The 18,460-nt window shown below is 36.5% G+C and overlaps 1 protein-coding gene across 1 annotated transcript in view; it reads right to left on the bottom strand.

The window, feature by feature from the left end:
• USP12 (ubiquitin specific peptidase 12) overlaps positions 1–17,076 on the bottom strand; it is a 32,763-nt gene extending 15,687 nt beyond the window's left edge. The window contains 4 exon segments of the mRNA XM_019474847.1: positions 277–503; positions 4,001–4,214; positions 11,991–12,130; positions 17,049–17,076. Coding sequence (XP_019330392.1) covers positions 277–503; positions 4,001–4,214; positions 11,991–12,130; positions 17,049–17,076 — 609 coding nt within the window.
• Positions 17,077–18,460: the final 1,384 nt, after the last annotated feature.

Below are 18,460 nucleotides of genomic sequence, written 5' to 3'. Positions count from 1 at the left end.
GGTGGTGAGCAATTGTACTGTGCATCACTTGCTTTGTGTATTATTATTATTATCATATTATTATTATCATTTTATTTCAATTATTAAACTGTTTTTATCTCAACCCACGAGTTTTTCTAACTTGTGCTCTTCCAATTCTCTCCCCCATCCCACTGGGTGGGGGGGAGTGAGTGAGCGGCTGCGTGGTGCTTAGTTGCCGACTGAGATTAAACCACGACAGATACATGAATCATGAAACATGGAAGAATTCATTTTACGAAGCATATCCAGACTTACAGTTTCACACGTAAGACATCTGGTTTCATTAGTTAATGTTCCCTGAAAGATTTCATGAACCCAGGTTGGGTCTGGTGGGCTGTTATTTTCATTGTCGATGTTGCCATTAGGTAGGCGACCATTTTGTTTCTCTTGTTTTCTTTCCTCTTGCAAGATATCCGCAATTGTATTTAATAGATAGTTTAAGAACTCATGTGCATCCTGCTGCATGTAGTTATCAAAAAGCTCTACAAGATAAAACAACAGAAGATTTTTTAATTAATCGGTTACTGCTATACTACAAAAAAGTTTTTAAAAGAAGTCAAATTTCAAAACCAGTCTTTACTTCACGTCTTGAATCATTCATGACAATACAACACCAACCCAAAATGCATACTTCATAAACTAAGCCAAAAGTATAGGGGGTGGAAAGAGGGGAGGGCGAGCCAGCTTACATTCACAGAAATCTCTCAGCTGATCAGAATTAACAGAAGTGCGAACCACTCTGCAAGAAAACTAGGGCATGATTCAACTACCTAAACATAGATGTACATACAATGCCACCTGAAATGTTATAGCTTATCCTGTCCAGCCTCCAGATGCCAGTCCACGACGATTTGGATCTCCTACAGGGGCTATGCTATCTCTGCCAAGCTTAGGTCAATGTCTTGGATAACACAGGGCATCTCAAACGGCACTAGATGTTGATATTTTCCAGAAATGAACTGAGAACTTATGACAGGAAAGGTTTCATCATCTGTATGTTCTATCACAGGAAGAACATGAAAAAGAAATGCACAGAACATTGCCTTATTTATTTTCACTTTTAGGGTTTTAAGTCCACTGTTGCTCTGCCATAAGCACAGTGTCATCAATACTAGCAATGAAAATAAGATTAAGACTAAAAACCTAAAGATATTGATATTTTTAAACAATAATTTTCTTTCTCAAAGCTCTTTTACTAAGGTAGTATTTGTAGATGCCATGTCAAATTAGCCTAAAGTTCTAGCCACAGCAAGAGCAAACAGGTTTCAAATTAGGACTTCAAGTAATAAACAGATCTGTCTTTCAAGATCTGAAATATTGCTTCTGGAGATTGGTATATGTGGCACCTTTATTACTGGTGGAGTTGCTGGATAGATAATAATGGATTCACTATGCTTTCTGCTTCATGTCCTCAGTTTGTCAACATTTCTAAGCATAATAGTTTTACGATTAATTCAGTGGAAGGGGAATAGTTTCACTGGCACATACTTGTGATGTATAGCAATGATACATATTCAAGCATAAAGTTGAACTCTTTCTTACAAGTCTACTCCCTTGTTTATGTTCAAATTGGTACTATCCTGAAAACATCTTTATTGTAGTCCCTTGGGATATCAACGTGAGAAATCCTCTGCTGCTACAAATACTCATATTAGGAATGGGACTGAGAAAACCATAAAGGCATTGAATCTGATTTAGTAATATTTTCTTCTTCTCTCTCTGACCAGGAATTGTTACAAGGAAATTTGCCTGCCAATTTAAAAAGCATTCTATATGGTTGGCTAATATCATTGAAGTCTTTTAATGTGCAATTACTTCAATTAATTACAACTTGCAATTTGCTTGTAGTCCAAGAATATACTAAGAGACTGGCCTTCAGCGGAGGGATAGTTCCCAGGACTGGAAAGATGAATGAAAAAGATACTCAGTGAAGCTTAAATTTTGAAGTGTATACAGGGACTACATGGAAGCTTTACTATCATTCACTTGATAGCATCCAGGAGTAAACTTCAAATAGAAAAAAAAAAATCCCGAGCTATTAGCAAAGTAGGGAGGAATTTGATGCTAATCTAGATCATTTGGAGGGGTTAAGTAGTGCAATAGGTCAGCCAAGAGTATGAACCAAGTAGTTTATTTAGTGAACTACTACACTATTTTTGAGAAGTAAGAGTAAGTTCAACTCTGAATCTAGCCAACTGTAAGGTCTTTATTTAATCAAGTAAGTCAAGGCAGAACAGAAGCTACAAGTCTCTTGAGGTGAAACACTTCAGAGATTCTTCACAGTGTTATGTCATGGACCTCTCAGGGCTATGTGCCCAGTCGGTAAATTAGCATTAAGTACAACAGAATGAAAGCTACACATTGTCCATTTTATGATTAGAAAAAATTTAAGCAAACATAACAGTATACCTTCAGCTGACTTCAACCCAGCATCTGCTTCCCAGCCAGTTAAGCTTTAAGGTCATTAACATATGTGTGTTGTATTCAGACTTTGAAAACAAAGATGGAATAGCAGCATTGTAGTCTGGAAGACATTAAGATTACGTTCTCAGTCATCACCCTGGTATAGCTGGATACTGACTGGAACAGAATCTAGATCGGTGTTGTGTACCTACCTGATTCGTTAACTAACTCTTCTTTAAAGCTCAAAATTCTATACCTTTACAATAAGCACTTAATAGCATATATGATGTCCATGTAATCGCTGCCTGACAATTTAGCCATTTATTTGTAGAAAAGGTGAGAGTATCATCATTACGAGAGACCCCAAAAGCCAGCAAGAGCTGAACTTTCACATCTGATTTCTCTAACGAAGATTTTCCAATTGCCTTCTCCTGCTTAGAATTTTAGTGTCATGACATAATTAAGCATTAAAAAGAACACTTTCTAAAAAGAACTTAATGGCTCCTGTGGTTTACTTTCTGCTTTCCATTTGAACCATTCTCCACGTTTGTCATAGTTGGTCAACATTCATTGACATAATGAACTATTTCTGTAAATGCATCAACACACAAGCATACTTACTCAAGTATACTTACCAAAGAACTGAATGACAGTTTTCTATTCCGCATAGGCAAGAGATTGTACATTACCCAAGAGCTTTTTTTTAACAATATTATTACAACTCATGGTGTGCGTTTGCTGGAGGGATCACTTCAAATTAGGAAAGTCGTAGTATTTTATTTCTTGTTTTTACTACAGAGACGGTCATCATAACATTTAAACACTTTTTTAGTCTGCATATATAGTCTATTTTATTTAAATCTACTGGTTATTTTTTAGAAAAATTTTATGTTATATTTTTATAAAAGTATCCAAATTGAGTAGTAGATTACAAAGTTTCATTTATATTTTAACATTGAATTATTTTCTAAAACATTTTGACCAATTAGCCCTGCAGATAAGAAACAAGAAATGTTAACAATCTCTGGAAATCTCTTGAAATTTAGGATATCAATTACACTAAAAAAAAATTAGCCAAAACTACTTGGTGATTTTAAAATTCATTAAACCTTTAAAAAGTAGATCAAGCTAAGTATTGCATAAATTCTAAATGAATTTAAAAATTTGTGGGTTTTTAAGGTAGATTCTTGGAGGGAAGTCTTAACAACCTTTCTACACACTCAGTTTGGGAGACTGATTCCTGCATTCAAATAGTAATGTTTTTTTAAACACTGAACAAAAGTGTTACAGTGAATTTTGATTATAAAAACACAATTCATCAAGAAGCAAAATTAGCAAGCAATTTCATAAGCAGCCACTGACAATACACTCAGTTCTACATGAAGAGAGACAGACAAGGATTCTCTCTCAGAACAGCTGCAGGGTTACACCCTTATCCTAGGGTCACCTCTTCTTTATACTGCAGGACCAAGAACACTTTCCACAAGTAACAAATATGTAGACATTTCACTATGTCAACTACAGAATTAAATCATAATTGCTATGATTATTACACAAGAAAAATTTAAAAAGTTACCATTTTCTTTTCGTAATCTTGTTATAAATTTTTTGGGAGGTATTACTCCAACTTTTTTCTTCTGGGTGGCTATACTGTGGAAGAGATCAGCTAAGCATGTAAGGAGATTCTCTTTTTTTCTTGGTTGACTCTTGTATGCTAAGACTTTGTCTCGAAATGGTCGACAAAAATAAAGTGCCTGAAGAACTGAATTGCAGTAGCATGTATTCCCAAACTATAAAATAAGAGAGACGTTTATTAGTTTGCATTGTATTACTGTAGAGAGGTAAAATTAAATCCAAAGTATAAGAGAATGCATAAGCAGGGGCAAATTTTCCGCCAGTCATTTCTTCTTGACTTTAAGATAGTAAAGCATATTTCTGTTTCACAAAGGATTAACAAGTACACTGTAAGTAAATGCAAGAAAAACCTAGGTAAATTTGAACAATATTATATAATGTTGTCTCACTTGTAAATTTAATTTATTAGTAATATTTTGCATTTACTTGGGTCAAAATATTCAACAAACACCACCAATTTCATAGCTCCCAAAATAAGCCCAGGTAAAAATATCTATCCATCTTACCACACGTCAGCCGCAACAGTAAAGAACAGGCACAGCATGACCTTGTACTGTGAAGAAATTCAGCTGTAAATTGAGAGCTTCTCAGACACTTCAGAAATTGGATTCTCCAAATCTTATTAGTTGTGATCAAAGTCAGAAATAACTGCTTTACGTTCCTACATTTTCAGTTCTCATTTTAGGGTAACAGGATTGGCATCCAGGAGTTTTCTTAAAAGATTGCAACATGGCTTGTTTAGGATTCAAAGCTATGGCACAGGTGGTAGTTTCAAATTGAGACTGAAAGGAAAAGAATGCACAATTTGGACATGTGCATTTTGAAGGAGGCAGGCCACTGAATTGAAACGGGGCAGCTAGAAAAGCATCCGTAACCCCCTTTGTACCAGAACACTCCAGATGTTGCTGTTCCCCAGACTCCTTCCAGCTCTTAGGCACTTGAGTCTTGTGATCACTAACACTGTCTCCAGCTCACCCCAACACTGCAAACCTCCCCATCACCTCTGAGAAGGCGTCATGAGCTGTCAGTGGATAGAGCCACTCTCATTTTATGCTGTCCTCCTCCAGTGAAACCTATTATCTAACACTGAAAGTGTGAGAAAAATCTTTGTAAGGCCCTCAGCAAGTAATCCAACCTTTCAGCTGCAGTCACTCAACCTGCAAATTGAAGCCCATACCTGCTACGCATTCTGTAAAATGTGAAAATAATGTTCATATTTATGTTTTATATAAAGATTGTAGCATACACAGGTACAAATTCTAAGACTATATTGTGATGGGGAGACTGTTATATAGCAAACAGTGCATTCAGAGATATTTTAAGAGCAGGTTCTTTCAACAGAGAAAAAGAACTAAAAGCTTTTACATCTTAGCAATAACAGGGAAGTAACTGGGTTTTGCTCTCTCCCGATTAAGACAAACAAGACCACCATGCAATTTAATCAGAAAACTGGAAAGTAAACTGTTTTCCGTTATTTTAAATTAATGAAATATGAAGACCCACTTTGAAAATACCCAAGACACACTCAAAGAATGAGTAAGAAGTGTATTTTAAAAAAAGATATTAATAAGTCTTAAGATCTCCATATTAAAAAGTGCGGAAATTAATGTCCATTATTTTTATTTCTTTAAGCTAGGGAAAATGCTTATATTAGCTTCTTTGTGGTCCAAATCTGCACTTGAGTAGGTCAATGAACTTAAGAGGAAAACCAGGGCTTTTTTCCTTAAAGGAAGCAGATGAAATCACACAGTAGTTTACGTCAAAACATTTAATATTGTAAGCTAATTATTTATGAGTTTATAATTAGAAATAGCCGTAAAAGGAGAACTACATTAAAATGTTAAGAAAGTTCTTAAAATTAAATCAAATGGGAAAAGTGCTAAAATTTCTACAGCAAGTGTCAAAAGATGAAAAGGCAGCAAATTAGAAATTTCATAACATTCCAATTTTAAAAAGGAACAGTCTGATGAGAAATTAATTAGAATGGCAAACGCACAGTGAGAAACGACCAAAATATAAAGCAACAGAGAACTCAGAACACTGAACAAAATTCAGGAGATTAATTTAATATGAATATATGTTAACCTACATGCCTGTGGATAGGAAATAAAAGCAAGCAGATTAAGTTCATAAAAGGTTTTCTTCAACCGAATTCAGAAAGACAGTAGGCAATAAAAGAGTTTGAAAACAAACTCCTGAAGTGAATTTAATTAGTTCACATTTGTTTTATAACTAAAGCATCAATCTTCATCGCTTCAAAACCTAAAATCTTTTTAAAATAAAGGCTTCCAATCATTAAAAAATTATAAAGGTACATGTACTAAACAACAAGGGGGAAAAGGTGGGGAGGTTTCTAGACTAAGCAAATAGGGAATTTGTTACACGAATAAATGCTGGTCTTACCACCATTATTACTTTACTTCCCACCTTTGACTCCAATACAAAAGCACACCTCTCATTTAGAAAACACCCAAGACCTTGCTCCCTCCTCCCACCTCCTACTGAACACCTCTGCTTCGCTTTCTAATTCTGCTTCTTCAATGCTCAGCTCTCCTGCTAGCCTGCCCAACAGACACCTTCCTTCTCCCCTCACTTTACAGTTAGCACTGCCTCAGAAGCGTAACACTTGTAAGAAGATGTGCAAGCGCTGCACTGTATAAGAAGAAGTTTGCAGCCATAATCTGTATGTTTTGTAGTGACACTGTAAACACTCCAACACCACTCTGGAATATGAAAATGCACAGCACTGGAAGCCCATCGAACTATTCAAAACAAGAAGGATGTTCAGCTAGCTTTAGAAATTAGCTAGCTTTATTCAAAATATAATTGTAGGAAAATGAAACGCTTGTGAAGTCTGCCTCAGAATAACAGTAGAAAACGCTAAGAAAGACCGTCATTGTAATTTTATATCTTAACCTGTCAGCCTGTACAGGCTACTGAAACTCCTCTATCTCATTCAGGGGAAGGTAACAGAGATTATATAGAGTTATTTTAACCTATGTTTTCAACCGGTTTATTGCTTGCCTCCTTGTTTCTGTGAGGATCATCTCAAGATGTGCATATCTAAGAAAAGTAAAAAAACAAATTTTCTCTTTTTTTCAGTTCATATTGTTCGTCTGTTCTAAATTCTGAGAAATCAGATTATTTCCTTTCACAAAAATACTGCACTCTGTATGTATACACACTCTGTGTGTGTATTTCACACACACTTTTTTTTTTTTTTTTAAATTCTGAAATCAAAGTTACAACACTCAAACCTGTGTGGAAATAAAAAAAATGAGACAATCAGGAAAGTTGCAACAAAAACAGCACACACTCACTAAGGCTTATGGCCTTGTAGTTTACTTTTCTGATGCAACATACAACTGGGAAGAAACTTGGCTGTTGAACCCCACAGATCTACAAAAACAAACAGGAGATCTACAGGGATTTAGATCTGCTAAGAACACTGTCTTCGTGCAGCACTAGGGTTCCTCCCAGCTCTGATGCATTGGCAGCTCTGACAACTTTTATTTGTTGCAATGGGCCATGCCAGTAAATAGGATTTCTCCAAAATACACAGATCCATTGCAAGAGACTGAATAACCAAACTTTCTGCTCTAGAAGTCCGGTAAACTGCTGAAGAGCTACCAGAGTAGCTCTTATGAGATTAAAAATGTTCATTATTTCATACTCATTGGATAAAATCATTGATTTAATTTGTGAAGCACACAGATTTGAATAGTTTGCATTACTGCACTGTAGAGGGAAAGAAGAATGATGGACAGACTTGATGTTCCTGATTGTCCATGTGTATGGGACATCATACTACTAACATTTTCATCTTACCACGTATCTTAAATATTTCCTGCTGATTTAGTGAATGCTATTATCCTTTCAAGCCTAAGCTGAATTTTCCATTTAGAGCTTTCATTGACAGAAACAAACATCCCATCAACCATCCAGTCTTTCATATGCTTCCCATAATTGCCCTTTCTTAATTCTTCTTTTACCTCTCAAATTGTTCTTTCAGCACATCCTCTGAATAATCCCTAGATTCCACTACAAAGCTGGAGAGGAGATAACATAGTGCTTTTACCTTCTCTTCTTTTACACTACCTCTGGATAAAGGCTACATTTACCATTGACAGATCTCTATTTCAGAATGGCCATCTTTAGATAAAGTCCTGTCCTGCATTCCAGACATCTCAAATGGCTAGCTATCACACAGTTAGAAGAGAGCTATTGATTTCCACATTATCTCCATTTTTTCCATTACTCTGGACAAAGTTAGGACAAATAAAATCGATAAACAAATTAGAAAAATTGAGCAGTAAATATTAATGAACGTTTAAGAGCTTCACTTCTTGTAATTGCTATAAAACAATTAGAGAAATCAATGAAGGCAAAAATTGTGATTTCTATCACTTCTCAATCTAATAGTACTCTTAATTTATTATCTAATTATCTAATATTTCTTTTAATTATCATTAGCTCTGTCATTCTTTCTGAATGGCCACTGGCCATAGTTTGCTAATGAAGAAGTCACTACCTTTCCTTTTCCTGATAGATTTAAATTCTGCAAGCTTATTACACATTTATGGCATATACATACTGTGTTAGTAAACACAACCTGTATAAGAGATCTGAAAAACATCCAAGCAACAATATGACTGAATTTCCTTAGCCAAACACTGTATCTGAAAAACACAGCACCACTGTGCCATAGATGTAATAGAATCCCATTTTACTATTTGTTACAATTCAAAGAATTTTGGTCCATAAAACTTAAGTGTTTGAAGCTAAAATAAGCAATATTCCTGTACTACACAGAAAGTTAAGAGCACTCTGAGATCTTAGCTGCCTGCCTCTTATGTGTATGGTTGAGGGCAGTGACTTAAAGACAGATTTCCCCTCAAATTTCCTACTCCCTCTGGACTACAGAAAGCCAGAATCTGTTGATATTCATTATATATTAGGAAGATTGCCCTTTACTGAAACTTTTCTTAAGGGTACAAAATATGTAAAACTTCAAGATTAGGCATACAATACAATTTTACTGTTAAGTCTTAAAACCTCTCTGGACTTGGACAAGAAATAAGGAAAACAGGTTATCTGTCAACAGAATAACAGATTTGAGAAAAGATAAGAACAGCTTTGATGGAAAGCCTAAGCTCTGCTACAGAACTGACAACAAGTATTAACAGGAACACTACTGTATTTCCTCTTTTCTGAGAAACAAAGCGTCATTTCGTCACATGCCGAAAGACGAGCCAGGGAGGAAGAAAACCAGCCTGGCTGAACAGAGAGAATGAAAAGGGCTGATCTGAATAGGGGAAAAAAAGAGTGAGAAAAGCTGTGTAGCCTGGGACTTAAGGAATTCTCCCAAGGAGTGTGTGGTGGGGATTGCACTCACAGGTGCAAAAACAAACCCTTGAATCCATATCCCTAACTGAGCACTCTAATTTCCAAAAGACTGGATAATGCTGGGAGGGAGAGAGGGAGGGACAAGAAGACAGGAATTGCCTCTCACCTGTCTCTTGAAAGGAGCAGTTAATCCTCTGTTATTTTTTTAAGGGAATTAGAAGTCTACCTTCATGAGAGACTGGGAGCTGTGAACTACAACTACTACTTGTGTCTAGTGAATGCAAAGGCCAGATCCATCTTACTGAACCCTACATACCCATCTGAGGCTTCTAAGACAGCAGGGTGGTTGATATGAACTCCCTGCTCTGTCAGCACTGAAGGATCCCTTCCATTTGAGGTTTATTTGCTTTCTTAATATATCTATCTTTCTGCACGATTTATACAGGGGAGATGAAAAAGGCTGTGTCCTCCGATGAACTTGGGTGTCTCAGTTAGGTAAAAAGCCAAAGAAGGCAGAAGAAACAGAACATCCCTCCTGTTTTTGAAATTTCCTACTGGTTTGCCTGGCTCTTTGTTCTTCATGCTGATCTGCGTATACCTCATCCTGAAGTGCAAGATTCTGCCTGTAGATCATATAAGTAGTCTCAGCTCAGTATTCAGTGAAAAGGGTTTTGGTATCATGGTCAGATGCCTGAAGTTAGGTGTTGCAAAGCTCTGTGTCACAACACCTAAGTGCCTTTGAGTCTCTGGGCTAAGTTGTTAAGGCTAAATCAGAGCCTCAAGAAGTCATTTTTCTTGTTAGTGCTTAAGGCTGGCTCCAGGAAAAGCCTTGATAAAATGTGAAAGCCTTTACTCAAGAATGGAATAAAATGTCTCAGGCCAGGGGATTATCATCAATATATCTACAGGGAGCATAAAAATACCCATAATCTAAGCATAATTATCCATCTCCTTTTCTCTCTAAAAACAAAATTGCACATCTGAAGTGATACATTTCTAACGCTGCTGAGCTGGCCCAGAACATAATGCACTGGCTCCAATGTAATGCACTGCAGTCAGCCGTTAACAGTCAGGCTTCTCAGGCTTTTTAAAGGCATGGACAGCTGTAATTCTGTGCTACCTGCAAAGCTGGCAGCTACTGTTCATTCAGATAGGTTAGTCATCCAACAGTTCCAAGTGTCAATTTTATATGCATTATGTACCAGTTCTTCAAAACTGTTATAATTTGCGTCATAAAGATGATAATATTTGGAGTAGTACACAGTATTTATTGTATGTTTTCAGACTATAGCATCAATCCATAAGCTGGTGTTTCTTCCATTAGTATCACTAAATTTTTTTTCAATTGGACTATACTCAGAAGACTTGCATAAACATTTCTCCATTACCTGAAAGGAGGTTGTAGCGAGGTGGGTGTCGGTCTCTTCTCCCAAGTAACAAGCGATAGGACAAGAGGAAATGGCCTCAAGTTGCACCAGGGGAGGTTTAGATTGGAGATGAGGAAAAATTTCTTCGCTGAAGGGGTTGTCAAGCGTTGGAACAGGCTGCCCAGGGAAGTGGTTGAGTCACCATCCCTGAAGGTGTTTAAAAGACGTCTAGTTGTGGCGCTTAGGGACATGGTTTAGTGGTGGACTTGGCAGTGCTAGGTTAACGGTTGGACTTGATGAAATTAAAGGTCTTTTCCAACCTAAACGATTCTATGATTCTATTCTATGATTTTGAAGGTATTTCAACTGTCATGAGAAAGGAAAAAAATTGCTAATTTAAGTCATGGCATTTGAGATGCATGTAAGTCAGCTTATCACTAAGAGTGTTTACTGGCTGCACAGTGTATACTTGGATTGCAGACTCTTGAACCATGTCAGTGCTAAGAACCTAGAGGTGGAGACATATGTTGTAGTAGCAGGACAGCATTAGAAGTAGTTTCATTAAGAAACACGAGACAATAGCTCTTGATAAATCAACTTGGTTTAAATATGTACTTTCTGAAGCCCCAATAAAGAAAATAATTTAATATTTCATTTCAGAATAATGAAATTTCTAACAAGATATACTTTTCATGGGTAATACCAGAAAGTAAAATTTAAATTATTCCTTAAAACTAATGATCGAATCAAACAACTCAGTATGTTTTTTCCACTGTTGCTTTCCCCTTTGGGCTCAGTATTTTTTTTAAATTTTAATACAAATACCAGATGTGAACACTTCATATCATCAACAGTCTTTCACAGATTTTTTTTTTCTTTTACTGTATTTATTCATAGATTGGTGTATGATGAACTACAAGCTACATATTTTAAACAGCTTTTTTTTAACTTATACATTTTAATAGAAAGAAAATGATTTAAAAAATACCCTACAATTAGTAAAATGAAATAAAGTATTAAATACACAGTCCAATTTCAACAATTATTTCAGTAGCATATTTCAACAAATACACTGAATATTAAAACACATTTCAATAAGTATGTATATTCAACGACTATATCTTTCAGGGTTTTAATTATTCACTCAGTTGCAGACTTGTAATTTAACAAATCCACTCCTGGCATTTCAAAGCAATGAAGTTATGGACTGAAACTTACATTAACCAAACCAAAATAGTGCTCATTGACTGGAAATTGTTCCGGACCAATCTCTTTCTCCAAAGCTGAGGCATTGGCGCCCTAGAAAAAACAAAAGCAGTAAAATATTAGTGTTGCAACTATGTACACAGTGAATTTAACTAGTTGAGGAAAAAAAGTGAAGTTTTTTGGCAAGGGTAAATGACCAAAACCAACCAACTGACCAAAAAAAACCCAGAAAACCCCTGGTCACAGCTATAGACCTTGCTAGCACCAAACCAGTATCTTCAGATCTCAGACTAAAAATTCGGATTTATTAAACTTACTTACACTGAAGCTCTCTCTAGTCAGGAGGGAAGAAAACAAAAATAAATGAGAGACTGAATATTGAAAATGGATGAAACACCTTCCTGTCTGTACCCTGGAGCGGGGGAGAAAGTGGAGTTTGTGACCCAGCTCAACAATCATACATGGCAAATTAACCAAACTTGTTCAGTTAGTCTATTCCTTAATGCACAGACAAGCTCGTAGGCAGGATAATACTAGCCATGAATGCAGAAAAATCAGTCCTTTGAGTTCTCTGTTGATTTGCGCACTGAGGATGTTTAGATTGTCCACAAAACCATTTCACACAGGTGTCAAAGCAGACAGCAAGTCTTCCGTGCCATAACTTAATACTTACATACTTATAATAAAGAACCTAACACTCTTCCACCACAAGAAAATTATTTCAACGTAATCCAAAATACCTTAGAGATATGTTTCCAAATATGTTCTGTTCAAAAACATCTCAATGTAAGTTATATAATTTTCATGTATTTTCATGCAATTACACTGTTTTGATGTTCTGTATTTATTATCTTCAGAGTGAAGCTTCTTTAATAACAATTGCATTAATATAGTATTGCAAAACAGGTGATACAAGGCCAAATGGTGAGCTCCGCTTAACAAGTGTAATTTTCATACCGTGTAGCACATTTCAGAAAAAGTTAAGAAATGCAGATTATTCATAGGAAGCAGAGAGACTGGTCTGTTCCACTTACACTGAAAATACAAAATGTTCAAAGTGCTTTGCTAAATACCTTGAACTTTGTAAAATTAAAAGACAACACAGTACAGCTAGTGCTGCTATGCATTACAAATGCTGCAGCCTTTGCTCAACAAATCTGTTGGGTCTGATCCTTAAAAAGAAGTCTGAGAAGGTAACTTTGATTACTCTGTGGTTCCAGCTGATGACTGTTGACTGAACTGGTGCAATAAACATTAGGTTTCAAAGGGAAGAGAGTTGTTTTATTTAGAGACAGCAAAACCTCTACTCTCAAAAATTCAGTGAACAAAAAACCCTAGCTTTCTATGAGCTCTTACACTGGTTGCTTTTAGAGAAAAGCGAATGTATGCAATTCTAAATCCCTTTTGTTGCATACAACAACATTGAGAGAGAGAGAGAGAGATATCTCCTCTATCAAACTAATACATGAGCATGAATATTCCAGTCTAAAGTCAGGCCTAAGTGAAGCTAAAATAGCACATAGTATACAGCAAAGAATCTTAAAAACAGATGCGACTCCTTCCCAACAAGTTCTTTCTTTACACCAAAAATGTAGCAAATAGCCCTGGACATTACAACAATAAAATAAAATCAAAATCACAAACTGCATTAAAAACAGCACGCGGGCTTTCAGAGATCAATTACAGATAAGGGGAAGGGGGATAGAATTAAAATTAGGACTGTATCAAAATGTATAAAATTAAAATGAAACTCTATTATGTGGTATCTGCCATGATGTGATTGCGGTACTGCAGAACTTAAGAGTGGTTACACAATCTAGCTTAGTAGTTCTGAAACTGGAAACACGTGGTCAAAGGCCCATTAGGAGGTAACAACTTTAACTAGAATAGAGCAAAAGATAGCATAACTCCACACTTGAGACAGTACAGCTCTGCTCCGTTCACACCACGGCCCCAGCTGCTTTTTCATCAGTCATATCCCCTGCAATTATGATAAAGCCTCTCCTTTACTGGTGATTTGGCTGCAGGGCTTACTGCTTTAAAAGCTGTTCTCTAATGGTGATGTTGGTGGTAAGGAAAAGGGGTATAAACCCTCATTTAAGATTAAAGCACTCCACGACTTCTGAATATTTAGTTTTGCAACCTTATTGAAATACACCCACGAGCTCTGGCAAGGTCGATATTATTTACAAATAAACTAGGGAAAAAAAAAGGAACTGTGGAAGCCTTTTTATCCTATTGTTAAAATCTCTACTTCTTTAAAAATAAATAAATTCAAGAGCAGGCTTTTAGGAAATTCCTTCTCTTTTCAAAGCTAGGGTGGAGTAGCTGCTTTATACTATCTTTAGAAGGAAGAACATTATGGTATAAACTTTGATGTTTCTGTTTTGTACAGACCTGAACACCACATTTAGTTTTCTAGCACAATAAAGATCCTGACTTGGCAATTAGAAAGACATGCTAAGATACTCCAGTATAGTTACGGTTTTCTGATTATTCAAGGCTGTTTCATTCAAGGCTTAGACTTTCACATGATTTCAAAGCACTGCATTACCTATGTTTGAATGCAGTTGTTTATGAATGGTTTATTACTACAAACCAGCATGGATGTTTTACACCAATATAAAACCCCTCAAGCTACTTAGACTCCCTCTTTTTGTCTGTCATAAAGGATGTTATTCCTCCCCCCAAAGTAATCATTTATACTGTGCACAGTGTGTTGGTTGCAGAGAGCGAACACATAGCATGCGGCAGGAGCTTGAAAGAGTATGCTAAATGCACATTCACACCTGACCCGTAAAAGCCATTTTAAAACCTAACTATCCCTTGCTACAAAAGGTTTCCTGTTCAGCATTACAGCACACATTATCAGTCCCAGCTGACTCTTCCATTATGCAAATACAGATGCAGAGGGGAAGCACTGCGACACCACCAACTATTATGGTAACATACCATCTTTCGGACAAGAGGACAGCAGAGGTTTAAGGCAGAAGCGGAGTCTATATCTTTCCATCAGCCAAGATGGACTTACTGGACTTGGGATCTAGAAATGGGAGATTTCAGTCTGTGATGTATGCTGCAGAGTATAGAATTTCTTCCTCTGCCACTTAACTGGGATGTGGGAAGATCCCAAAATGAACCTCTCTTTTCTGGGGCTCGCTGAACAACCCATACAACAGGTGCTCAGTCCCCACACAGCGATGTGGCTTTGACATTGTGCAGGGGACAGAAAGGAACATCACCAACTTTGGTCAGTACACTCACCTCCAGTTTCCCTACCCTTCTGAGCGGAAGCACACAAGGTCATTACCCAGAAGTGGGAAGGAACAGAGGCACAACAGAAGTCCAAAAAAGCTAATACTGCAATAGTACTGTCGTTTACCAGTTTTTGCATCATATTAGTATAAAACCTATGTATCGCCAAACACTGCCTTACAGTACCCCCCTTCCAGCACAGAGATAATTATAGGGGCATACAGAACACATATTTGTCATAGTTAACACAATATAGCTTTATAAAGTGGAAAGTTCAGCAACTAAGGTGTGTATACAAGAACACAATATGAAATCAAGATTTGCTTAACTTTTATTTGTTATATATATGAAAATAATGAAATACATATATGAAAATTATCCTGGAAACAATGTTAAAATATCAATGATTAGAAAAGAGTGTTCTCACACATAATGAAAATTAGGTGTAAAACTGAACTACTGTACACTTCATCCTGTGTTTAACTTCAAACTGATACGAGATAATTCATGAATAATCTTAGTTTAACCACATTCAAATCAGTTGAACATTTATTGCTTATCTCCCCTACCAAGCTAAAGAAAAAGGCTACATTATTGGATTTATTAGAGATCCCCTTAGATGGTAATTTCTTAATGAAGGGATAAGAATCTGTGTTTACCATGGAAGGCCCTTAATTAAGTTTCTCAACTCTTATTTTCAAAAGAGCTCAAGGTTTCTATAAATTAACACCTTTAACATTAACCAAATGAGTGTTTTATTTCAGTTTAGTGGAATCAAAGCCCAGAAAACACAGTGGGAGAGGAAAGCGTAGTATCTTTTAATTAAGTACAGTTGAATTTTCCTGATTGTCAAGTTTTACAGAGATACATTCTCACAACATTCTAAAATACACTAAAAAAACCCCTGACATTGTACATTTCAATGGAAAAGAGGAACAAAATATAAAGTGCAGACATATGATGGGGTTTTTTGTTTGTTTGTTTAGTTTTTTACTTGCTAAAGCAATAATATTGTTAGATGCCATTTCCGCTTTTATTACTGCCTTTTCTCACTGCCTCAGAGGTCACACTATTGTGGTGCTACATGTCGAACTAGTACTCCTGAGACACACTAACAGCTAACATATGGATAAGCTAATTGGAGGCAGTCTGTAAAGCAAATCAGTTGGTGCTTATGATCTGACAAACACACTTTGGGTTTCAGAGGGTTTTTGCCAGATTAGTTCTAGGCTGGCTCTGTGACTGAACACCCAGCTGCAGCTGAACTATGTTGCTTGATTTAGTTTCCTCCAAAAGGAATCTAATTTGTGCACTCTAAGACCACCCCAAGATGCAAACAAAAGTATGGTAAATTGGGATGCCTGGGAGAATCACTTCAGAATTTCACACACCTTACCTGAACTAAAACACTAATAAAAATGCGCCCAGCACTTGTCTAAAGAAAAAACAAAAAAGCCACCCTGTACTAAAAATACTGTCTAAAAACATGTCAGCAAGCAGGCAAACAATTGCAGTTTTAAAGTGTCCTACCTTGTTGTTATCGTCCAACCTAGTAGGCAGCATTCCTCTTACAAAGACTTCATTCATAACCAGCCTAACGTGCTTTGAAGATTACACTGGTGTTAGTCTTACTGGGGTGGGATAGGGGGGGTTGATCTATCCCTTTCTAGAATAAATATCAGCTCATAACTTGGTGGGTCATCTTCTCAGTAGTTTGCTGTAACAGCTTTATCCTCTAGCTTTACTGAGTTGTAAATTTCCTGAGTAAAACCAAAAATTTCACCTTTAAAAGAAATTTCTTATCTCAAAACTTACATTTGTTGTCAAAATTCTGAAGATCCATTTCTGCCTTCACACGTGCACATCTATGCTAGATCCTTCCCTACAATGCTCTCCACCTCCCTCAAGAAGCAAGGAACAATAAAGATAAAAGGTGACTCACATAACTAAACCATGTTACATAGGTATATGTAAGCCCAATTTTTTAAACGTGACCTTAGCTATAGGTAAGTGAACAACAACAACAACCACAAAACAGAACTTTTATTCTTCCTAGTGACAGAAAGGCATTACAAGTAAAAGGAAAACTCAGTAACCGGGAATAGCAATGTCTTCCTGAACAAGAATAAAACAATACAAGTATAAAATTAATTTAATTATTTATAATTAGCAAAAATAAATCTCAGTATAGAAGCACTCATTTACTAGTGCTTTCACTTTTTTTTGCCACGTATTAGAAGGCTCTTCCTTGTCTGTGCCGCTAGTGAAGGTATACAGAATTTCATAGCCTACACTACTTAATGCACTGTGACTGATGGCATCTTCTGTTAAAGAAGACATACATAATTCTACTCCTCCAGTTATGTTTTATCAGAATATGTGAATTCACACTTTCCCATGTATTTGTATGAATCAGGATTAAGAGCAAACAGAATAGCTATATTAAATCCATTTATACCTGTTGTTTCGACCGCAACCAAAATGGAATCGCATTTCTTTTGATACTGTTTCTAGCCCAGGAAGCAGAAGTGAAATATGCTGAGTGGGATTCAATAATCCTTGTTGTTCATTTATTTGCAAAAGAACATGCGTTAGTAATACACAACTTCATAATCTAACTATGAAATATTTGGTTCACATTTTTAAAATACTTACAAATAGTGTTATTTTCTTAACTAACTAGTTTAAGACATAGTCCTGTATATTCTAATCATGTGCAGCTGAGACAAAAGGGCTTTTATTGAATACAAAGTAAAAACACCTCTGCCTGGGCAAGGAAAATGATAGCATAGCACAAAATTACCTTCTCTTCACATTTGCTATGTCTACCACACCCATCTTTTTGAGACTCACTGAGCATATACAACCTATTTTCCTTCACAGCAACTAGATACAGTCATACTTCCTTCTGTTTTGAATACTGAAGTCAAAGATAAGTCACTCTCACCTATGAAGCTGAGACTCGGAGAATTAGGGCTCTGGGCTTGGCTCTTTCATGGAATGGATCTTCAAAACATGAAAAGATGTAATGCTGCTTCTACAATTCTTCCCCAATTGCTGCCAGACTCAAAACGGGCTTTGTCTATTACCCGCCCAATACAGAATGAAATCATATTGCTAAAAACTAAAATACTGCTGTGGTGGGTTGACCCTGGCTGGATGCCAGTTGCCCACAAAGCCGCTCTATCACTCCCCCTCCGCAACTGGACAGGGGGAGAAAAACATGG

The sequence above is a fragment of the Aptenodytes forsteri genome, unplaced genomic scaffold (assembly GCF_000699145.1).
Source record: "Aptenodytes forsteri isolate BGI_AS27 unplaced genomic scaffold, ASM69914v1 Scaffold155, whole genome shotgun sequence".
Classification (NCBI taxonomy): domain Eukaryota; kingdom Metazoa; phylum Chordata; class Aves; order Sphenisciformes; family Spheniscidae; genus Aptenodytes; species Aptenodytes forsteri.
This window is presented reverse-complemented; position numbering and strand designations above follow the sequence as displayed.